This window comes from Rhinolophus ferrumequinum, chromosome 24 (genome assembly GCF_004115265.2).
Source record: "Rhinolophus ferrumequinum isolate MPI-CBG mRhiFer1 chromosome 24, mRhiFer1_v1.p, whole genome shotgun sequence".
Classification (NCBI taxonomy): domain Eukaryota; kingdom Metazoa; phylum Chordata; class Mammalia; order Chiroptera; family Rhinolophidae; genus Rhinolophus; species Rhinolophus ferrumequinum.
This window is the reverse complement of record NC_046307.1, coordinates 8,349,261-8,368,374: the sequence shown is the minus strand read 5'-3', so window position 1 is coordinate 8,368,374 and position 19,114 is coordinate 8,349,261. Positions and strand designations below refer to the sequence as shown.

Here is a 19,114-nt window from a genome sequence, read left to right as displayed (position 1 = left end):
GGGTGTTTGTCCCTGCAGATATGCGTGAGAGGACCAAATGTGTTCAAAGGCTACTTGAAAGATCCAGACAAGACAAAGGAGGCTCTGGACAGTGACGGCTGGCTTCACACTGGGGACATTGGAAAGTGGCTGCCGGTGCGTATGTGTGGAACCATGGAGCTCCAAATGTTTGAGTGGTAGGAGGGTAATAATCTGATGTGCTCTGAGGCAGTGGTCTTCTCTGTGTCCTCGTGACAATTAGTGATTCAGGAACACCTGCAGGGATTGGGCGGGTCTTCCTTACCCTGCCCCCAAAGCTTCCTCTTCCACCCTCCCGAGGCACATGATAGCGCTCTTTGTGAGAGGGTAGGGCTGCAGTGTGAGACCCACTCCCTTCCCTTAGTGGTTTCCAGAAAGAGACCCGAGTGCTGTGGAATCTGGTAGGGGGAGTATGAGGAGCAGGGGTGCATAGCTGTGGGAGATTTGAGAAAGGCAGGGGATGAGAGCCCCCGGACACTGGCCCCTGGCTGAGAGGTAGCACTGAGCAGTAGGAAAAGCCTGGGGCTGGACAGAACATGGCCGAGTTCCTTTGGCTCTGTTAGCAGCAACTCTCGTGACCGTGAGCAAAGCCTCATTCCTCCCTGGGACTCCCTATTGACTCGCCTGTAGAATAGGAGTGCAGGGCTACCCGGCGTTCTTTGGCTATGGCCCCCAGCTGCTCGCCCAAACCAGTTATTGTGCCTCACTCTGACAGTTGTAAAACGGGATATTACCGTTGCTTACTTCTATAGTTATTGTTGTCAGGAATAAATAAGATTATACCTGTAAAGCACTTAGCACTATGCCTGTCACATGGGAGATGCTTAGATGAAAGCTATGACCAGAAAAAGGCTCTGCACTGAAACCGAGAGCCCTTGCTGATGCTGCCCACCCCCCAGGAACCTCTCCTGTGTCTCCGGGAAATTGCTAAGGTTTTGGGTGGACGTTCTGGGATGCTGGCTCTTTCGGGCATGTGAGTGGTATTGAGCTTTCCAGGGGTCCTCTGGGCTGGTGAGCTATTTGCCCCTGCTTGGATCCGTGTGCTTCCCTTTGAGAAACCCTGCATCCTGTGGCAGAGAAGGATGTGTCCTTGGTGTGTGCCCTGGGCCAGGGACAGCTCGGGAGGGACATGTCTTTAGGCAGGTCCCAGCCCAGTGCAGTGGGGATGAAATCAGGGCCACTCTCTCCTGGGGACAGGCAGGGGACAGGCGCCTACTGGATCTGAGTTTCAGGATATGAGTCATGTTCTGAGTGAGAGTAGAGAATGGGAAGGACAGTCAGGGCAGGGGGTCACAGCACATGCTGAGTGGAGAGATGCCAGAGGTATGAAGCAAGCAATTCTGGGCCACAGGTGTATGTGTGTGGCGGGATCCGGGGAGGCTGGAGAAGTCAGCGTGGCCCTGGACGCTGGCGGAGGGCGGACTGTCCCATCAGCTAAGGAAGTGTAGGCTTCAGGTCCCCTCACTGACATAGGCCCCTTCCAAGGCTCTGCACTTCATTTTATATTATTTTTCTTAAAGAGGGCCCTCAAAATTGGAAAGCTTGAAGCCGCACAAAACCTTGGCTCTGCCAGTGATGCCCCGTAACTTGGATGAAACCACCCATTTTGCAGGGGTTGTAAGAAGCAAGTAAATTGCTTCATGTAAAGCACCTAGTGTTGTGCTTGAACTCAAAGCCCAAGACAGCAGGCAGGTAGTCTATGGGAGTCGAATTTTTAAAATTATTATTATTTTGGAATAGTATTAGATAGACCAAGGAAAAGGTACAAGCTTCTGATACAGAAAGACCTGATTCAAATCCTGGTTTTCCTACCTCCTAGCTGTGTGACTTATGAGGAGTTTAGTAACCTCTCTGATCTTCACTTTTCTCATCTGTGAAATGGAGGTGATGACACCCAGCTCATGGCGTGCCATGAAGACCGAAGGAGCCAGTGTGGGGAAAGTGTGTAATGTCCATCCTGGGTTTTGAGCAAAACAGGGCCTGCTTGTTCTTCTCTTCTGGAGAGATTGCTCTGGTTCTGGTGGAGGGAACAGATGGAACAGGGACAGAGTGTAGGCAGAAGTCCAGTTAGGAAGAGGTTTGGATGGGAGAGAGAGGGAGACTTGAGAGGGATTTATGAGTGAGGATGGATGACCTAACTGCTAGAAGTCCCAGGAGAGGCGAATGGCAAGACCATGCCCAGGTTTGGGGCTCGGGGACCAGGACAGGCATGAGGAAGATGGTAATGAGCTTCCTTGGGGGCATGTTGCATCCTGCAAATGGCCTGGTTTCTGAAGTTTTCTGAGGATAGTTAGGTTCTGGGTCTGGAACTCAGGGAAGGAGTTTGGCTGGAAGCTTAGACAGACGTGGGAGTGGCCAATGAAGAGATAAATGGCAGTTACCTTGAGCTAACTCAATACCTTGAGCATTGTCAGTGGAGGCGAGGAACGTGCGACATTTAGGGGTTGATCGAAAGGAGAGAGACCCAGCTAATCACCTGGGAAACTCAAAAAAGGTTGAGGGGAGGCAGGGCAGTGAGTGGGGGTCTTGGAGGCCTGGGGCACAGGCACTCACTGCCAAAGGGGTGGCTTGCCTGCTGCAGAGGTCCTGGAGGGGTGAGGTCTCCTAACGCCATCTGGCTTGCCAGGTAGGAGTCACGGGGGCCCTCTGCCAGAGCTGTGCTATGTGCTGGCGGGTGGAGAGCCCTCTCTTGGGGCGTCGGGCAGTAGCTGGAGCAAGAGAACTAAGCATGGCTTAAGGGAGTGAATCTGAAGATGGTGGTGAGAGAAGGTTCAGCAGGAGCAAGGGCCTGGGCGAGGGGGTAGCCCTGGTGGGAACACAGCTGGCCTTCTGAGGGTGACAGGGATGGGAGAGGGGAGTGAGGGGATAAATGCTGACAGGGAAAGGACATTGGGCATTCAGGGCCCAGCAGAGCTTGGGAATCATCAACCCGTGGTGCACGGTGGCTCTCTCCAGCTTCATGGTGGCTCTACGAGCAGAGACGTCAGATGGAAGAGCAGATCCCGGTGGGTGTGCAGGGTGGGACAGGACAGGAGTGAGGGGTTCAGGCTCAGCAATGCCATCTTTTTATGAAGCTGTGTGTCCAACTCCATAGGCGGGAACTCTTAAAATTATTGATCGGAAGAAGCACATATTTAAACTGGCTCAGGGAGAGTATGTTGCGCCCGAGAAGATTGAGAACATCTACATCCGGAGTGAGCCTGTGGCACAAATCTATGTCCATGGGGACAGCCTGAAGGTGAGTCCTCGATGCTTCAGCCCTGCCACATGCACTGGGCCTGCTGAGAAGTCTAGAGTTACCTCGGAATAATTTCCTAAGTGTTTGGTATTTGATTAAAGTGGTAAACATTAATATCTAATCAGACACCGGCATTCTCCTGAATATTATTAGATCATGAGAGAAAATTCCTCGTTAAAGAAGTTGTCTTAATTGCTTATAGTTTGATAAATTGCAGTTAGATAAATAAGTTGCTTGAAGCAGTAATGGACAGTCCCACTGCTTTTGACTTATGCACTACTCCTTCCAAGAGGAGTTTTGAGGGAAGATGCTAAAGCAAGATGCCAGGTTTCTGCTGTTTTGATTTTGAAATATGCAAATGAACTGTACCGGTAAATGGGTATAGAGTTGCAAATAATGGTACTGATGATAATATAGCTTTAAATATTAAGCTAATATGTTAATGCAGTTTAGGATTAAATTATTTGGAGAGGATTTATTTTTATTCTGCTTTCAACGTCATTTAGATTTAAAGTCAGAAAGATCACTGTGAATACATTCTGTGCTTTCATTGGATTTATATATAATTAAATCCTATTAAAATATTTTGTAATAATTTAATGAACCATATTGATGAAATGGAGGACCATATTAATGAAACAATTTTAAAATGGTCTGGAAATCCTGAGAAATACATGTTTTAGTATCCTGAAGATGTATGTACTCATTTAAGATTAGCATGAGAATCAAAGGTACATATAGTTCTAACTTGACTGATTCTTATTCTTTATTCATTTTTTTTTACAAAGTTAGGGAAATAGATCAGAAAATAAACAGTCAAAAATGTGTGATATATGAGTGGAAATGTTTCATAATATAGTAGCATACTTATTTTTAGAAAAGGGTGGAGTCTGAGAATACCAAGAGATTATTTTTAATGTTGGACCAAAAATAACCACTTTACAAGCTTTTGTCACTAATATAATATCATATGCCAACTACACTCTAATAAAATATTTTTAAAAAATAACAACAAAGTGCTTTCATGATTCAATAAAAACTTTCATCAATTTTGGAACTTGTTTTATCTTGGCAGTGGGTATATATATACCTATATCAAAATTTTCATAATTTTTTTAGAAAAAAATTGAAATAAATATGGCAGAGTAAAAAAAACAAAAAAACCCAGCAGCTTCCATCATGACTGTTTCTCTTTGGTGGGTTGCAGGCCTTTCTGGTGGGCATTGTCGTGCCTGACCCTGAAATCATGCCAGCCTGGGCCCAGAAGAGAGGCATTGAAGGGACGTATGTGGAGCTCTGCGCCAATAAGGTCTGTGCCTTGCGCTGTTTCCTAAAAGGTGGCTACACCTTTTATAATGAGGGGACAGAAAAACAGCAGACCAGTGAAATTTGAACACGTAGGGAAATTTCTAACTTTATAAATGGTGGGAATCCTAAACCCGAAGTATATCTGTTTTTGTTGTTGTTGAAGGAACTCAAATTTATCTTAGAAAATTTGATAAACTATTGCGTTTTAGAGCCAGGAGACAGCGCAGAAAGCTTGCCCAGCCCTCTTGTTTTGCAGCTTGCAGGAGAGTTCAGAGAGGGCAGTGGCTTGCCCAAGGCCACACAGCTGGTTACCAGCAGTATCAGATATGAGCAGAGGCCTTCTGCTTTACTGGCCATGCTCTGTCCAAATATGAGGTGGATTTTGTATCTACTGGGCTTAGAGAGACAGTCATGAAATCAAAAAAGTAACAGTTCTTCCTGCTTGGAGCATTAGCCACTCACACCTTCCAGAAACCTGCTCTGTAGGATCCTGTGGAAGAGGGTCCCTGTGCTCTGCTCAGCCGATGCTCCACCAGTCACATGGTCCGTTTCTCAGCAGCAGCCGTGGACACTAGCGCTCCACTCCCACTGGGCCCTGGGCTCTTCTGGGGATGTCAGGGTCCCTGGGATTCACCAGACTGAACAGAAGGCCACTTAAAAAACTAAAGTGGTCTCTTAGCCTATTCCTGGTCACTCCATTGGCTGTGCCCGGTAGTTACGTGCCAGATGACAGGTGGGGATTAGCATGCTGCCAGAGAGTGTCAGCCCCAGTTGAGTGGGTAGGGAGAGTGTGTTGGTGTGAAATGTGATTTTGGTCTTGTAATTTTACCTCTATGGTTCAATTCAGGAGCTGAAGAAAGCCATTTTGGAAGATATGATGAGGTTAGGAAAAGAAAGCGGACTCCATTCTTTTGAACAGGTAACTATAACTTTCCCCATACTTGTTACAGCCCTTTATGCAGTGATGAAAATTAAATGAACCCACAGCGACCGTGACCTAGATTCCCCACCCTCCATGCTGTGGCCTGCAGGCAGGCTGTGTACCAACGGACCCCTGAAGGCCTGTTCCAACCTGACTTTGTAACAGTCTGCGTCCTGAACTAAAATAGGTCATGTGTCGAATGAGACTCATAATCACAAACGTTCATAAAGCTGCAGTGTTACTCTAGCCGTCACTAGTACATCATGTGTACACCGCCTGCCTCCATGCTGTCTGCCATACTGTCTTCCTGGCTGCAGCAGGCAAATGTCTTGCTAGGACACGGAAAAACTGTGCTCCTTGGGCCAGGGATCTGTCAGCCCAGCCTCCCCTCTCCAAAGAGGAAGAAACAAAGAATGTGTTAGGAGAAACACAGCGGTCCTCTAAGACTTTCTGACTTCGCAAGGTTGGGGTTCTTACTGTAACTGAGATCATAAGCATACTTGATCCTACTTATGTATACCATTAATACATCCCCTTTAGTCAAAAATTCAAAACAAAAAATTCTTCAAGCAGAAAAATATTCAAAAACCTGATTTTTCACATTCCCTAGTATGTAATTAATATAACTGTTTTTCATAAAATTTTATTTCTCAAATAGGGTCCTCAAATATATAGTATTAGGGATCTGCAAGGTTTATGAGAATTTTAAATTTTGTATGTTCATTTTGATGATAGCCTAAAAACATTTTTAAACCAGTTTTAAATGTAAAACTGACAGCAATTATTTACAATTAAAAAACATTTCTACAGATTAAGACTAATTTTTTTTAAAGTTTCAAACTGAGGAAACCTAAACATAGTTTCAGGGTCTGAGAGAATCATTTTTCTTTTGAAATAGATCTTTACATTAACCTAGTTTGAGAAACACTCCTTTATTCTCATCTGACATCATGTTTTAGGGCAAAGAAGACCTGGATGAATAAATCTTCATTTTAAAAAATTACAAAATTTGAGGCATTCAGGCAAGTTACAGTTTATCTTTCCAAACATAAGGTCAATTCTGGCATAATAATTATTTAAATTTTGAAATTTGGAAGAACTGACTTCATTGCCCTTCCATTAAAGGGAGTGGTTGACCAGATCATATAATCATGTAGAGGAGAGGCCACAGACGGGTCAAGACCTGGCTGGTCTGGGCCTACGTGTTGATCTGAAGCCCTGGCTCTAAGGGCACTGGGGATGCAGAGGGCCTGATTGCTAAGCCTGTCAGTTCCTGTGATTCCTAAGGCCTGCGCGCCCCCTGCTGGGCTTGGCAGGTGTGACTCGCCCCAGAAGCGTGGAGAAGCACATCTAGATTCCTCTTCCTGGAAAAAGACTACCAGCTCCTAAGATTATGCTTAAAAGGGACCTTTGGCTAAGTTTCCAGTGTTAACCATTGGTCAAGTTAGAGCTTTCACTGAGAGGAGACTTATTCTTGACTTTCCATATGCCTTAAGCATTTACCGCGCTCTGATACTCTGCCCTCACCGTGGTAATGTCCAATACAGAGAAGTCACATGGCATCCCGAAGACCTGAGTTTTATTGCCAAGGCTGTCACCTCTTTGTTGGTCTGTGGCATCCTCCCCACCACAGCCAGTGTGTGCCCTCAGCTGACCACAGGAGAGCAAAAGCTTGGCCTCGTGCTTGAGGAGGGTCCAGTTGTGTTGCAAACCTCATCATAAATTGAGTTAATCCATAATCCATTGTCAGTTTGTCCTTTTCCTTTTTTTCTCAAAATGAATGATCAATTAAGGCTTAATACTAATTTTTAAGAAACCACACACACACACACACACAAATATAGGTATCCACGCCCAAGGCTTAAATCATTCAACGAAAGCTTTAGGAGTTCAGACATACTGGGCAGGGTTAATATGAATTAAACTTTGAATTAGATGAAAAATTAATGTAATTTAATTTCCAGAAATGGTCAATTGCTAGAATTAAGTCCTTTCTTCCTAAAATCATACTGTTTTCTTTTCCATGCTACTTACCACCATTTTTAGTTTATATAGATCTTTGGAAGATATATTTTAATGAGTAGAGAGGAATAACTGTATCAATAATTAAAATATGTAGGTAGCAGGGAAGTATTCGAGCATACTTAACTGATTTAACCATTTTACTGACATTTATATGCCTTATTAGTTTGCACAGGCAATACAAAGTGAACTTGACGCTTGATAGATTTTTCAAATTCTGACTGGGAAGCCCTCACTAAAAATATTATATTTCCTGTCATTGAAATGAATACTTACCTAACCAATTTGCCTTTAAATTAGAAATGAATTGAGCATTTTCCTAATTAATTTAAATGTTGTTTTTTTTTAAATTTATCTTTTTGTCCTAAATTATGCACTCTGTGTTTATTATCTACAAGCAATACGGCGTGTTAAACTATTTCATTGAGCAATACCACTGAAAAAGATAAAGTACTGTGTTTCTTCAAAACTATGAAAAATTCTGTGCTTAAATGAATTGGCATAAATTGACACTTTTCAGGTATTTTGTTCCAATACAATATTTAAATGTTACAATATTTCTAAATTTAAAAAACTGTAGAATCACTTTTCAGTGATGAGAGTGTAGTTTCAGCAAGGAAGCTAACTAACATAAAGGACCCCCTTCTTTCCTCAACAAGAAATTTGCTGATTACAAATTGGAAAATGAGTTTCACGTTGTGTTAGGTGTAAAGGGAGATTAAAGATTTTTGTTCCTTTTTGTTTCCACATTCAACAGATTGGTTTTAGTAGAAATATATAATTATTTATGAAAAATGAACATTGGTTTTATCATTGGTTTACTTCTGAAAAAAAAACACCACAAAACTATAGGTTTGTGACCCACCATTAAGGTCAGTGTTAGTTAAACAACTGGTTTGACCCATTTTTTCATTTTTTTCCCCATTTACTGACTAGATTTTGAGTTACTGGAGCAGTTTGTATGGGTATTTTTATGGAAGAAATTAAATAGACCCAGGGCTGTAGGTCAGACTGGAGCAGGACTGGCAGCCTGGCAGCAATGCCCCTCTGATCTGCTCAGTAAGGGGCTGAAAGGTGAGCTGCGTGCCACGTTGCTTGGCTGCTCATAAGGCTGGATTGAAGGATATGCTCTCTGCCCAGAAAGAGACTATTTTGTAGTCACAGTGAACCGCAGATTCCCCCATCATCCCTTTGGGCTTGCTGTAGGCAGCTGGTTTGATGGCTATTCTGAATCGACCCGTGGAGGTAGTCCTTTCTTCCTAAATTCATACTGGTTTCTTTTCCATGCTACGTACCATCTAAATAGCATTGTGTGGCTTTCCCTGTGAAATCCATCTTTCCTGAATTGTATTGGTTTTAGCTTCTGCTTGTCACTACTGGATTTTCAAAGGTGTCCACCCCCTCCCCTGTACTGAACATAAACCTGTGCCAGTTGCAAATTGTTCTCTACCTGCTGGTAGAAGCTCAGAGAAGCTGAAACCCAGGCTTCAGGATGCTGTAGAAATTATATCTTGGCATTTGCATCTTCTTTTAAACTATATTATTAATTTCATTTACAGAAGAAGGTGGATAGATGGTTTGCACTTACCAAAAGCCTTTATGTGATAGTTTCTATCAAAAGAGAACTTTTTTTTATTTAAAAAAGCTAAAGACATTAGCCCTATTGGTTTTTCAATTTTTCATTTTATGACAGTAAACATGAATTACTAAATTAAATCACTGTATCTAGGATTAAGTTTGATTTAGATCGTGTTCATGTTTTCTTCAGGCTAACTAGTTTTTTCGCCAATGGTTTCCAAACTTGTTTAAGTAGCAGAATTTAGATGACATCTATGAAAGTCGAGTATACACAAAACAAAGAGCAGCCCGTTACCGGGGGATTCGGGGCCGGAGCTTCTCTTCCACCTCATCCCGCCCCTACCTATCCACAGCCATCTCCATACCACCCCCAGTAGTGGCGTTTACAGAACCCCTAGTTCCCAGCGAACTATCGTCTGAAAACATCTCCCCTGGGACCAGTTTCCAGTGAATTTTGGGTCCCTTCGGGCAGTTTATGTTTGATAAAAATAAACGAGGAAAAAAGTATATTCCAGAGGGTACAAAAAATGGCAGCCCTCTGGCCTACCAACTCCTTGCTTCTTTGACTATCAAGAATACTAAGTTTTTAAACAAAACACTTTTTACAAGAACCTTAACTAATTTTGAAACATTTGATAATACCCCCTTATCGCCCAAACTTCCGGCTATTTACACTGCCTATTCAAGTAGAAATCCTTTCGATATGTGAAATACAGTTGAGGCAGCTGCCTGTAATGCTAGCCCTACTTTTAGCCTAAAGTCCTTTCCCTCTTCCTCTCCACAGGAATCCTTTAAAATGCTATTCTTTTATAACAAAAGTGCATTCTTCACTTGAACAAATTTCTGTGAGTTAAAGATGAATCTGATTTATGAATGTTGTGCTCATTTGAAAACGTTCACATTTTTTAAGTTTTAAGCACGGGTTTTAAAAAAGCGAGAATTTGTTAGAATTTTTCTTAAATGCTTTTTAGGAAGTGGGATGTATAGCTGTTTTAAAGTTCTTCTTTGTATATTGAGTTTTTGATCTGAAAAATCAGTGAATGTAGCACAGAGATTCTTTTCTGAGCAAAGAATCCTTTGACATCTTAAAATATCCACCTGCCAAGGCACTAGACTGTTAGCATCAGAGATTTTGAAAACAATCAGTAGCATATTGACTTTTGCAAGTATTTGCATACATTGATTTGTTTTTCGCAATTATTTTTATTGTGGCAAAATACAGAAAAAAATTACCATCTTAACCATTTTTAAGTGTACAGTTGAGTGGTATTAGATACCTTCGTAGTGTTGTACAACCATCCATCTCCATAACTCTTTTCATCTTGTAAAATTGAAACTGTAGCCATTAAACAATAATACCCAATTCCATTTCCCTCCTCCCAACCCCTGGCAACCACCATTTTACTTTCTGTTTCTATGACTTTGACTACTCTAAGTATTTCGTCTAAGTGTAATCATATAGTATTTGTCTTTTTGTGACTGCCTTATTTCATTTAGAATAATGTCCTCAAGGTTCATCAGTGTTGTAGCAGGTGTGAGAATTTCCTTCCTTTTTAAAGTGAATAATAATCCATCATATGTATGTAACACATTTTGCTTATCCGTTCATCTATTGATGGACATTTGGGTTGATTCCATGTTTTAACTATTGTGAATAACGCTACTGTGAACGTAACTGTACAAATACCTGTTCAAGTCCCTGCTTTCAATTCTTTTGGATGTATACTCAGAAGTGGAATTGCTGGATCATACGGTAATTCTGTTTTTAATTTTTTGAGGAACCGCCATCCTGTTTTCCACAGTGGCTGCATCATTGTTTATTCTCACCTGCAATGCACAAGGATTCCAGTTTCTCTGTATCCTCACCAACACTTGTTATTTTATGTTTTTTGGATGATAGCCATCCTAATGGGTATAAGGTGGCATATACATTGATTTTTGAAATAAGTCATTTCCTTATTGTGCCCATTGATTTTTATTAACAGTTCTCATATGACAGTAGCATCTGACACAGTGACCTCTCTCTCTGTCCTCCTGGCTTTTATAACCCACACTCTAGTTCCTTGCTACTTCTTAAGTCATTCCTTCTCTATCTCATGCCCAGACTGCAGCTCTGTCCTGCATACTAATACTTACACATCCAATGTCCAAAGACCACTTGAGTGTCTCAGAAGCATTTCAGACTTAACATACTTGATCTTCCCACCTCCAAAGAATCTTTCTACTCCTCCTCCAGTTTTTCTGCTCAAGCAAAAACCTAGAGCCATTCTTATTATCTCTCTGCCTTTGCTACCTACCCAAACCAATTGTAAGTCCTGTCCTTTCTCCCTCTGAAACCTATTTCCATCTCTACAACCAACTTTACAGCTCAAATAACCATCAGTCTTGCCTCTTGGCTGTTCTTCCAGCTTCCACTTTCATCTCACTTCAATGCATTTGTAACAGAGTAATCTTTCTGGCTCTGTCTCTCACTGCTTAAAAATTGCTTAGAGAATCCTGTCCAAACTCCCTGGCTTGGCATACTGATCCTTTATAATTTGGCCCCAGTCTATCTCCCCAGCCCTATCTCTTTCTCCTCCTTCATTTGTACCACACATGCTTTAGTCTATGCTTATAATGCTCCAAATGTGCTCTGGCACATGTTGCCTCTGCCTAGAACAGCCTCCTCTCAGGCCACAAAACAACTACTCCCCTTCCCTTGCTGTCTCCATCTGGCAAAAGCCTACTGATTCTTCAGAGTTCAAGTCGAGCATCCCTTTTCAATGAATCCTGTCCAAGCCTGGATTAGGAGCTATCGCAGAAATGCATTCAGCTCTAACAGAAAACCCACAGTGTCTTAAACACATAGGGTGTATTTTGTGTTTTTTCTCACATAAGAAATCCAAAGACAGGCAGTCCAAGGTAGATACAGGTCCTCAAAGACCTAGGCTCTGCCTGTCTTTCTACATTTTATTCTTAGTATGTTGATTTATCACCTAATGTTCACAAGGTGGGTGCTATGGCTTTGGACATTGTTCATATTCAAGAAAGGAAAAAGGGAGAGTGGGTAGAGATAGCTATCTTTAAATCTTTTATTAGAAAAGCAAAACTTTCCCTTCTCATTAGCCAAAAGTGGATCCCATGGCTACTACCTAGCTGCAAGGGAGGCTGGAAAATCAGGGAACAGGATTGTCATGATTAACATAGATCGTTTTGGCCCCAAATCAAATTAGGGTTCTGTTAGCTTGGAAGAAGTAGGGAGTGGCTACTGGGAAAGCAACTGAGTCTACCTGCCAAAGGTGCCCCTCTGTGCTGGTCCCAATAGCAGCAGTATCATACGGTAGCGTTTCTCATTAGATAATAAGCTCCATGTGGGTAGGGACTGTGTCTTACTCTTCTTTGTATCCCTAGTGCCTAACACAATACCGGACACACAGTTGTTGCTCAATAAATATCAATTGCACGAAACAACAAAATGAATGTACATGTATATTTAGCACATATTTTGAATTAATTTTTAAAAGTCTGTATTCTAGCAATTGATAACCCGGTTTGCTGTTTAATGATGTGGGTCTATTATCTCAACAAAATCATTGAATATAGACCCTGTTGTCAGTCAAGATACAATTTCTTGAGACAGTGTCATTCCAGGATTCAGCTCAAGCCCGGATCATAAAATTCTCATAGAACTGATGAGAATTCTCATAGAACTGATGAGCTAGAGCCCCAGGTGGGAGCAACCTAGCCAGGCCTCCCTAAATCAGTTCATCTATCTCTCTCGCCCCCCATCCAGCCTTGCAAAGAGACTTTGGGATATGCCCCGTGGAACTACGCAGTGTGAACACTAAGTCTGGTCCCTCCATGCCTCCTTCCACAAGATGTGATCAAATTCCATGACAAAACTGTTTTTTCAGGTAGACTCATCATATCCCGTCTTCACTTCATATTCCTCCTGAGTGGCACCGTCATCTATGCAGCCATCCTAGCCAAATCCTGGGAGTCCTCGAGGCTGCCTCCCTATTTACTCCATTTTGCCCATTTATCTCTGAATCATCCTTAGAAGTGCTTCCTTGGCCCTGTCCCTGCCATTGCTCTAAGTGTAGGCCCTTATCTTCTGGCCTGTGGATTGGCCACGTCCTTCGGATTGGTTTCCCTGCTTCCAATCGCAACGTTCTTAAAAACCATTCTCAGATTTCTCTGGGAGAGACCTTTCTAATGTGTATTCAGCCATGTCATTTCCCTGTATAAGAACCTTCAGTCCCTCCCTATTTTCTTCAGCATAAAGTGTGAGCTCCTCCATAAACAGCCCCATCTACCACATCCGCTTCGTCGCACACCCTCGTTACCTCCGACTCTATATAACTACAAGAAACCACTTACATTTCCTTTCTTACACTCACTCAGCCATTTCTCACTTCCACAGCTTTGGTCTTGGGGTTGCCTCTGCCTGGAAAGCCCCATTCCACCTGCCTCTCCTCCTTTGCTGGCTGTTACTCCTTCTTTAACACTCACCGGATTTGGGAAGGCTTCCCTGACTGCTCCTCCCTCTCGCCTGCATTAGGTGCCCGTGTGTACCGTGTTGTCTGATAACTGCCTGGTGTGTCTGTTCCACTGGATGCGCACGTGCCCCTCCCTGAGGGCAGGCGCACCCGTGATTCCTCTTTGTGTGTCCTCAGTGCCTGGCACAGAGTAAGCAACCAGTTCACGTCTGCTGACTGGCTAAAGGAAGGATTAGGAAGGAAAACAGTGGCTTTCAGACATGCCAAGTAGGCTGAAAAGTTATTAACATAATTTTGACCTTTAAATAGGCACAGTGTTTATATATCATTTGTTTATATATATATATATATATATATATCAGTGTTTATATATCAATACTTATTCCCATATGCCTGTTTACTTTTATCATGTATGCTCTCAATGTTGTGTTACATTCCTGATAAAGACGTATTTTGCATTTGGTTTTTAGGTTAAAGCCATTCACATCCATTCTGACATGTTCTCAGTTCAAAATGGCTTGCTGACACCGACACTAAAGGCTAAGAGACCTGAACTGAGAGAGTACTTCAAAAAACAAATAGAAGAGCTTTATTCAACCTCCATGTGAAGTTCAAGGGAAGTTCTTCTCAGTACAATGGACCGTGTAGCAATTCATAGTTATTCCTGAAAGTAAAGAGTCAGAATGACGCAGCTGAAAATGAATAAGCTCGTGACCTTATGATGACTGAACCTTTTCCTGTCCCAAGAGGTCTTTAACAATATTTTGTCTATCATCACCAAGTACACTTTATTTTTATTAAAATGATATTGTAGCAAGCTTCTAAAAATATTGCAAATGGCAATGTAAAACTCAAAGACTTTTCTCAAGACCTGTGTACCGCTAAAAGAAATATATTCTCAATGTTCACAGCACTCCTATTAAACATGAAGGAAAACCATAACTGATACATTGTACTTAATTATTTGTGGACTAGTAACCAGACACAGCAAATAGCTAGGCAGAGTGGACTACCTCATTCAGTAACTGCTTGTCAAAAATCACAATGAAATCAGACTTAAAAAATTGAAACTAGGTGTACAGAATCATGCTAACTCACATTCTACATAACTTCAGATTCTTCAAACATGACAATCCTTATTGATGTGAAAAAGTTTTCTTTCTAATTTTGACTTTTATTCATGGAAAATGTTATATGTATATAACATGGTACAAAAATCTTTCAATACATTTTCTCATTTATAAGCTCATTAAAATATTCAGTAACTACCTAGAAAAAAATGTAACATTCAACTACTTTAAGAATAATATGTGCATATTCATGGATTTCTTACCACATAAATTATAAAAGATGCCTGTTGACTTTACAATGAGTGGACCTCTGGGGAAGACTTGGGAAAAGAAACCCAGAATTCTTTCTCAGGGTAGGCAGCAATGAATGTTCCTATGTTCCTTGCTGGGTTCTTCCAGTCTTCCATTCTCAGTGTGTCCATGCCAGGCCTGGGAAACCCAAAATGGCTGTAATTCTGAACAATTTCACTTCCTTTCAGTAAGATTATTAAAGCAAAGTGTGGGGAGGAGGGGATGTTACTTCCAAATAAAGTAATTTTTCAACAACATAATTTTGAAAAACTTCTGCAAAATACCCCGAGAAAACTTTTTATGTCCATGTTAGATAAATATCTCCTTAGTGCATAATTCCATTCATAAAATCTTTAAATGCCTCTAAGCTCACCCATGAAAGCCTGTCTTGCATTATGTATTTAGATACTTCGTGCACCTGGGTGTCAACAATTTCATGTAATTAAAGCCCAACATGGACAGCAATTAAGGTCTAAGCTACAGATTGTCCTTCTGCAGAAAGAACCAACCCTGGGAAAGTGTTTTCTTTAGAGGCAGGACTCTGAAAGCAGAGATGGGGGCCGTGTTCACAGTCCAGAAGCTCATTCCCCTGGCGCAAATGGAAACTGAGAGTAAATGCTATCAGTTAGAGCTGTGTCATCACACGGGCCTACGGGATGAATCTGCATCCATGATTATACACTTCTAGTCCATTCCGGGGAAAAGTGGACCACAGCCTCATTGGATGAATTGATCCAGTTTTTACATATATTCCTTTGGCATCTTCCCTTTGCAGACCCACTATTTGCACTTACAAATTTGACTTTCGTAAAGGAGCTCATTCTAAGCACCTTAATTTTTAAAGGCATTTCTGAATAAACAAATACTAAAAAATGTCCAATGCCACGTCTATATTGTGTTAATTTTCCATATTTGATAGATATTTGACTAATTAAAAGGGAAAGATCGTTACCTGGATTGGATATTCACAGTATTTTAAAGGCAAGTAGTTTCACATCTTGAAGAAAAGGAAGCTGTTTCCCATTGTCATTGCACTCAGTTGGGTAGTTGGCTTTGTTTCCAAAAGGGTTTTGACAATGTCTTGTAAGCAAATAATTTAAAACTTATTTTGATCCTATTTATACCACATGGTACTTAGATAGGATTGATTATGGACAAGTTAAGATTTCTTCTTTTTCTTTGAAGCTCTTATATTTCTCCTGGCCTTCCTGGTCTGTGTGAAATCATCACACTTGGGCTGATAAATAAAATACTGATGTGCTGACAAAAGTGAACAGTGGGCCCTAAACGTATCGCACCTATATTTATCTAGTCCTCTGTTTATTGAATTTTTTTAAATAAAAGCGTAATGAAAATATGTATTAACAGAAAAATCCTTCAGATTTCCCAACTTTATTTGGGGTGGGAAGGAGTTTATGTTTCTCTCTCACCAATATAGAAAAAGGCTATGTACTTAAGACATTCACGTGCATAGTACACGTCAGGTCTGATTTAAGTCTAGAGGTATAACAGAGATCAATTTCTTAAACATAAACATGTTCTTAAACATTTGGCCTTTTATCTGTTTCTCATTCAAATGTGTTAGTAATTCTCACATTTTACAAACTACTCTTGTGTATATTATAAAATAGAATATATACCATTTTTTTTCTTTTACTCCCCTTGCCCCCAGGTAAGAGAGGAAACTGACCAAGTGTGTTGTGTAGACCTGCTCCATGTATTAGCAACTCACAAACTCCGGAGTCCAAGGAATGAACATACCATATCACTCTCACATGAGCAAGTCAACCTTTCATTCCTAATTAATTTAGGTGAAAAGCATGAGAAAAATTAGAACTTTACATTGCTATTTTTATAGTCAGGTAATGCTTTAAGAACTTGAAAGTCGGCAGTTAACTTGATTGTATTACCTATCCAAGAACCAATAATCGTTTATTTTTCTGCAGTAAAGGAAATGAATTATTCTTTATTTTCCAAATGTATAAAGCACAAATGTGATATAGTTATTTAAAATACAAAATACTATGAAATGAATGTAAAGAATGGAAAAATGTATTTTTGCATGAAAAATGACTACTTACAAACTTGCTTAATATCTCAGGAAAAAAAGAATGAATAATCATATGTAAAACGGATAAACTATATGTTGGGCTAAGTTGCTGTATTTTCTCGCCTATTTTTATTTTAAGGAAGCATATACATGAAAAAAAAAAAACTGATCCTGGTAGTCTGAATTTTCTCTCAAGTATGCTGCACAGTCCTTTCAATGAATCTACAATTAACTGCAATAAGAATGGGATTAGCATTCAAGTGAGGACAAAGCCCCAAATGAGAATCTCCAGTTAGAACACATGAATGATTATCACCCAGAGGCAAATACCCTAAATAACTGGAATACAAGCATTTCTAAAGCTGGTCCCAAACTGGAAAGATTTTCATGAGGTGACAGTGGCTTTTAAACATTCATTTGACTGGTTATTTTAAGTTTCCTTGTTAAGTCATTGCAACAATTGCATGGGGGGAAAATGAATATTTTTTTGAAGACTTGCTTATTCTACTTTCAATTTTTAAAAATGAGATTAAAATATTACTTTTTAAATATGCATAAAAGTATCTTAACTATAATTATATTTTAGTTGCTTTGTTACAATAGCATGCATATCAAATATAAAATGCATTTATGAAAACTTTTGTAAAAAAATAAAGATTTTTTCCTCAAAGTTGCCTGTAGTTACTATTTTATGTATTTATATCACATAATCCCCTGATGTTAGCATATCTGATAATCATCGATCATAATGCTTATGGTTAACATGGTACTAAGCTGTGTCAGTAGTCTGCATACTCTATGTCGTCTGTAAGGGTCCCCAAACTTCAAAGACTTATCGTTCCCCAAGAGGCTGTCCTTTGCTTTGTACTTTTGCTATTACCAAATGTGTCCTGGATTTAAATCATTTTTATGTTTTTAAAAGAACAAATAACTGTATTCAAATTTTCCATCATGATGGCACTTAAACAATATTTCCATAATGTCTTTTATCCATATACAAGTTAACAGGTACACTTAAAATGGTGCATTTCTGCCATGTCTAAATTATGCCAAATCGGCCTTCTGCATATATTTGCTATCCTCCACTCCTCTCTATTCTCACAGCTTGTAGTGTAACAGGCGCCATTCTCATCCCTCGTCTGGACTATTATAGTGCTTTCTTAGTCTTCTGTTTCCACCCCAACTTCTTTAAATTTCAGCATCCACATTTCAGTTAGGGTGACCTTTCTAAATTGAAAATCTGATCATGCCAGTCTCCTGCTTAATATTCTTTCAGAGACTTCCCAGTTTCCAGGATAAAGTTCAGACTCCTTGGTTCAGCACACAAGGCCTAGTACCTCTTCTGCCCTTGCCTCATGGATCCGTGGCTCTAATCATACCAACTATTCTTTGTGGTGCCCTAAAAGCATCATGTTTTTCTGTGCTTCCATGCAGCACATCTGGTCGCCTTTTCATAGAATGCCCTTTCCCTTAATCTCTGTAACTCTTACCATTCATCTCTTAAAACTCAGCTCACTTATATTTTTCTTTGAGAAGCTTTCCACGTGGATGACTGGCTGATTGTCCCTCAGCCTAACTCCCACTCAAACTGAGTTGCTTGAGATTATAGCCCCAGTGCAGAAAGTCTGGCCCATAGCGGATGCTCAAGAAAAGCCTATTAAATAAAAATCCCACCTTAGCCTTTTTTCACATGTTGCATAGCATTAAGATGGCCATTTGAAGTTACATTTCATTTATCACTGAGGTTTTTTTCCATTCTTGTCAACTAAGCAAAAATAAACTGGTTTTCAGTTGGACCCTAAATCCTGTGGATGGTACCAGAATTGAAGATGCTTAGTGGATCCACTCCATAAAAAAACATTCAGAAAGATTTCCCCTGGGCTCCAGGGAATCCTAAACCCGTGAACTGGCTGTTTTCCAAAAATCTTCAGAAATCTCTTCAAAATTTGGAATTTGAGGGGCCGGCCTGGTGGCTCAGGTGGTTGGAGTGCCGTGCTCCTAACACCGAGGTGGCAGGTTCGATTCCCACGTGGGCCAGTGAGCTGCACCCTCTACAGCTAAGATTGTGAACAACAGCTCTCCCTGGAGCTGGGCTGCGGTGAGTAAGCCGAAGGTTGGTGTGAGCTGCCATGGGCTGCC

At 40.9% G+C, this 19,114-nt stretch overlaps 1 protein-coding gene across 7 annotated transcripts in view; it reads left to right on the top strand.

Annotated features, from left to right (window-relative positions):
- The window catches only part of ACSL6 (acyl-CoA synthetase long chain family member 6), a 51,693-nt gene extending 37,187 nt beyond the window's left edge, over positions 1–14,506 (top strand). For all 7 annotated transcript variants that reach the window (XM_033096339.1, XM_033096333.1, XM_033096332.1 and 4 more), the window contains 5 exons: positions 19–135; positions 3,113–3,256; positions 4,464–4,565; positions 5,412–5,483; positions 14,035–14,506. In XM_033096339.1, the coding sequence (XP_032952230.1) occupies positions 19–135; positions 3,113–3,256; positions 4,464–4,565; positions 5,412–5,483; positions 14,035–14,172 (573 nt within the window). In that variant the 3' untranslated portion in view covers positions 14,173–14,506. The remainder of the gene's footprint in view (positions 1–18; positions 136–3,112; positions 3,257–4,463; positions 4,566–5,411; positions 5,484–14,034) is intronic.
- The last annotated feature ends 4,608 nt before the right edge of the window (positions 14,507–19,114 follow it).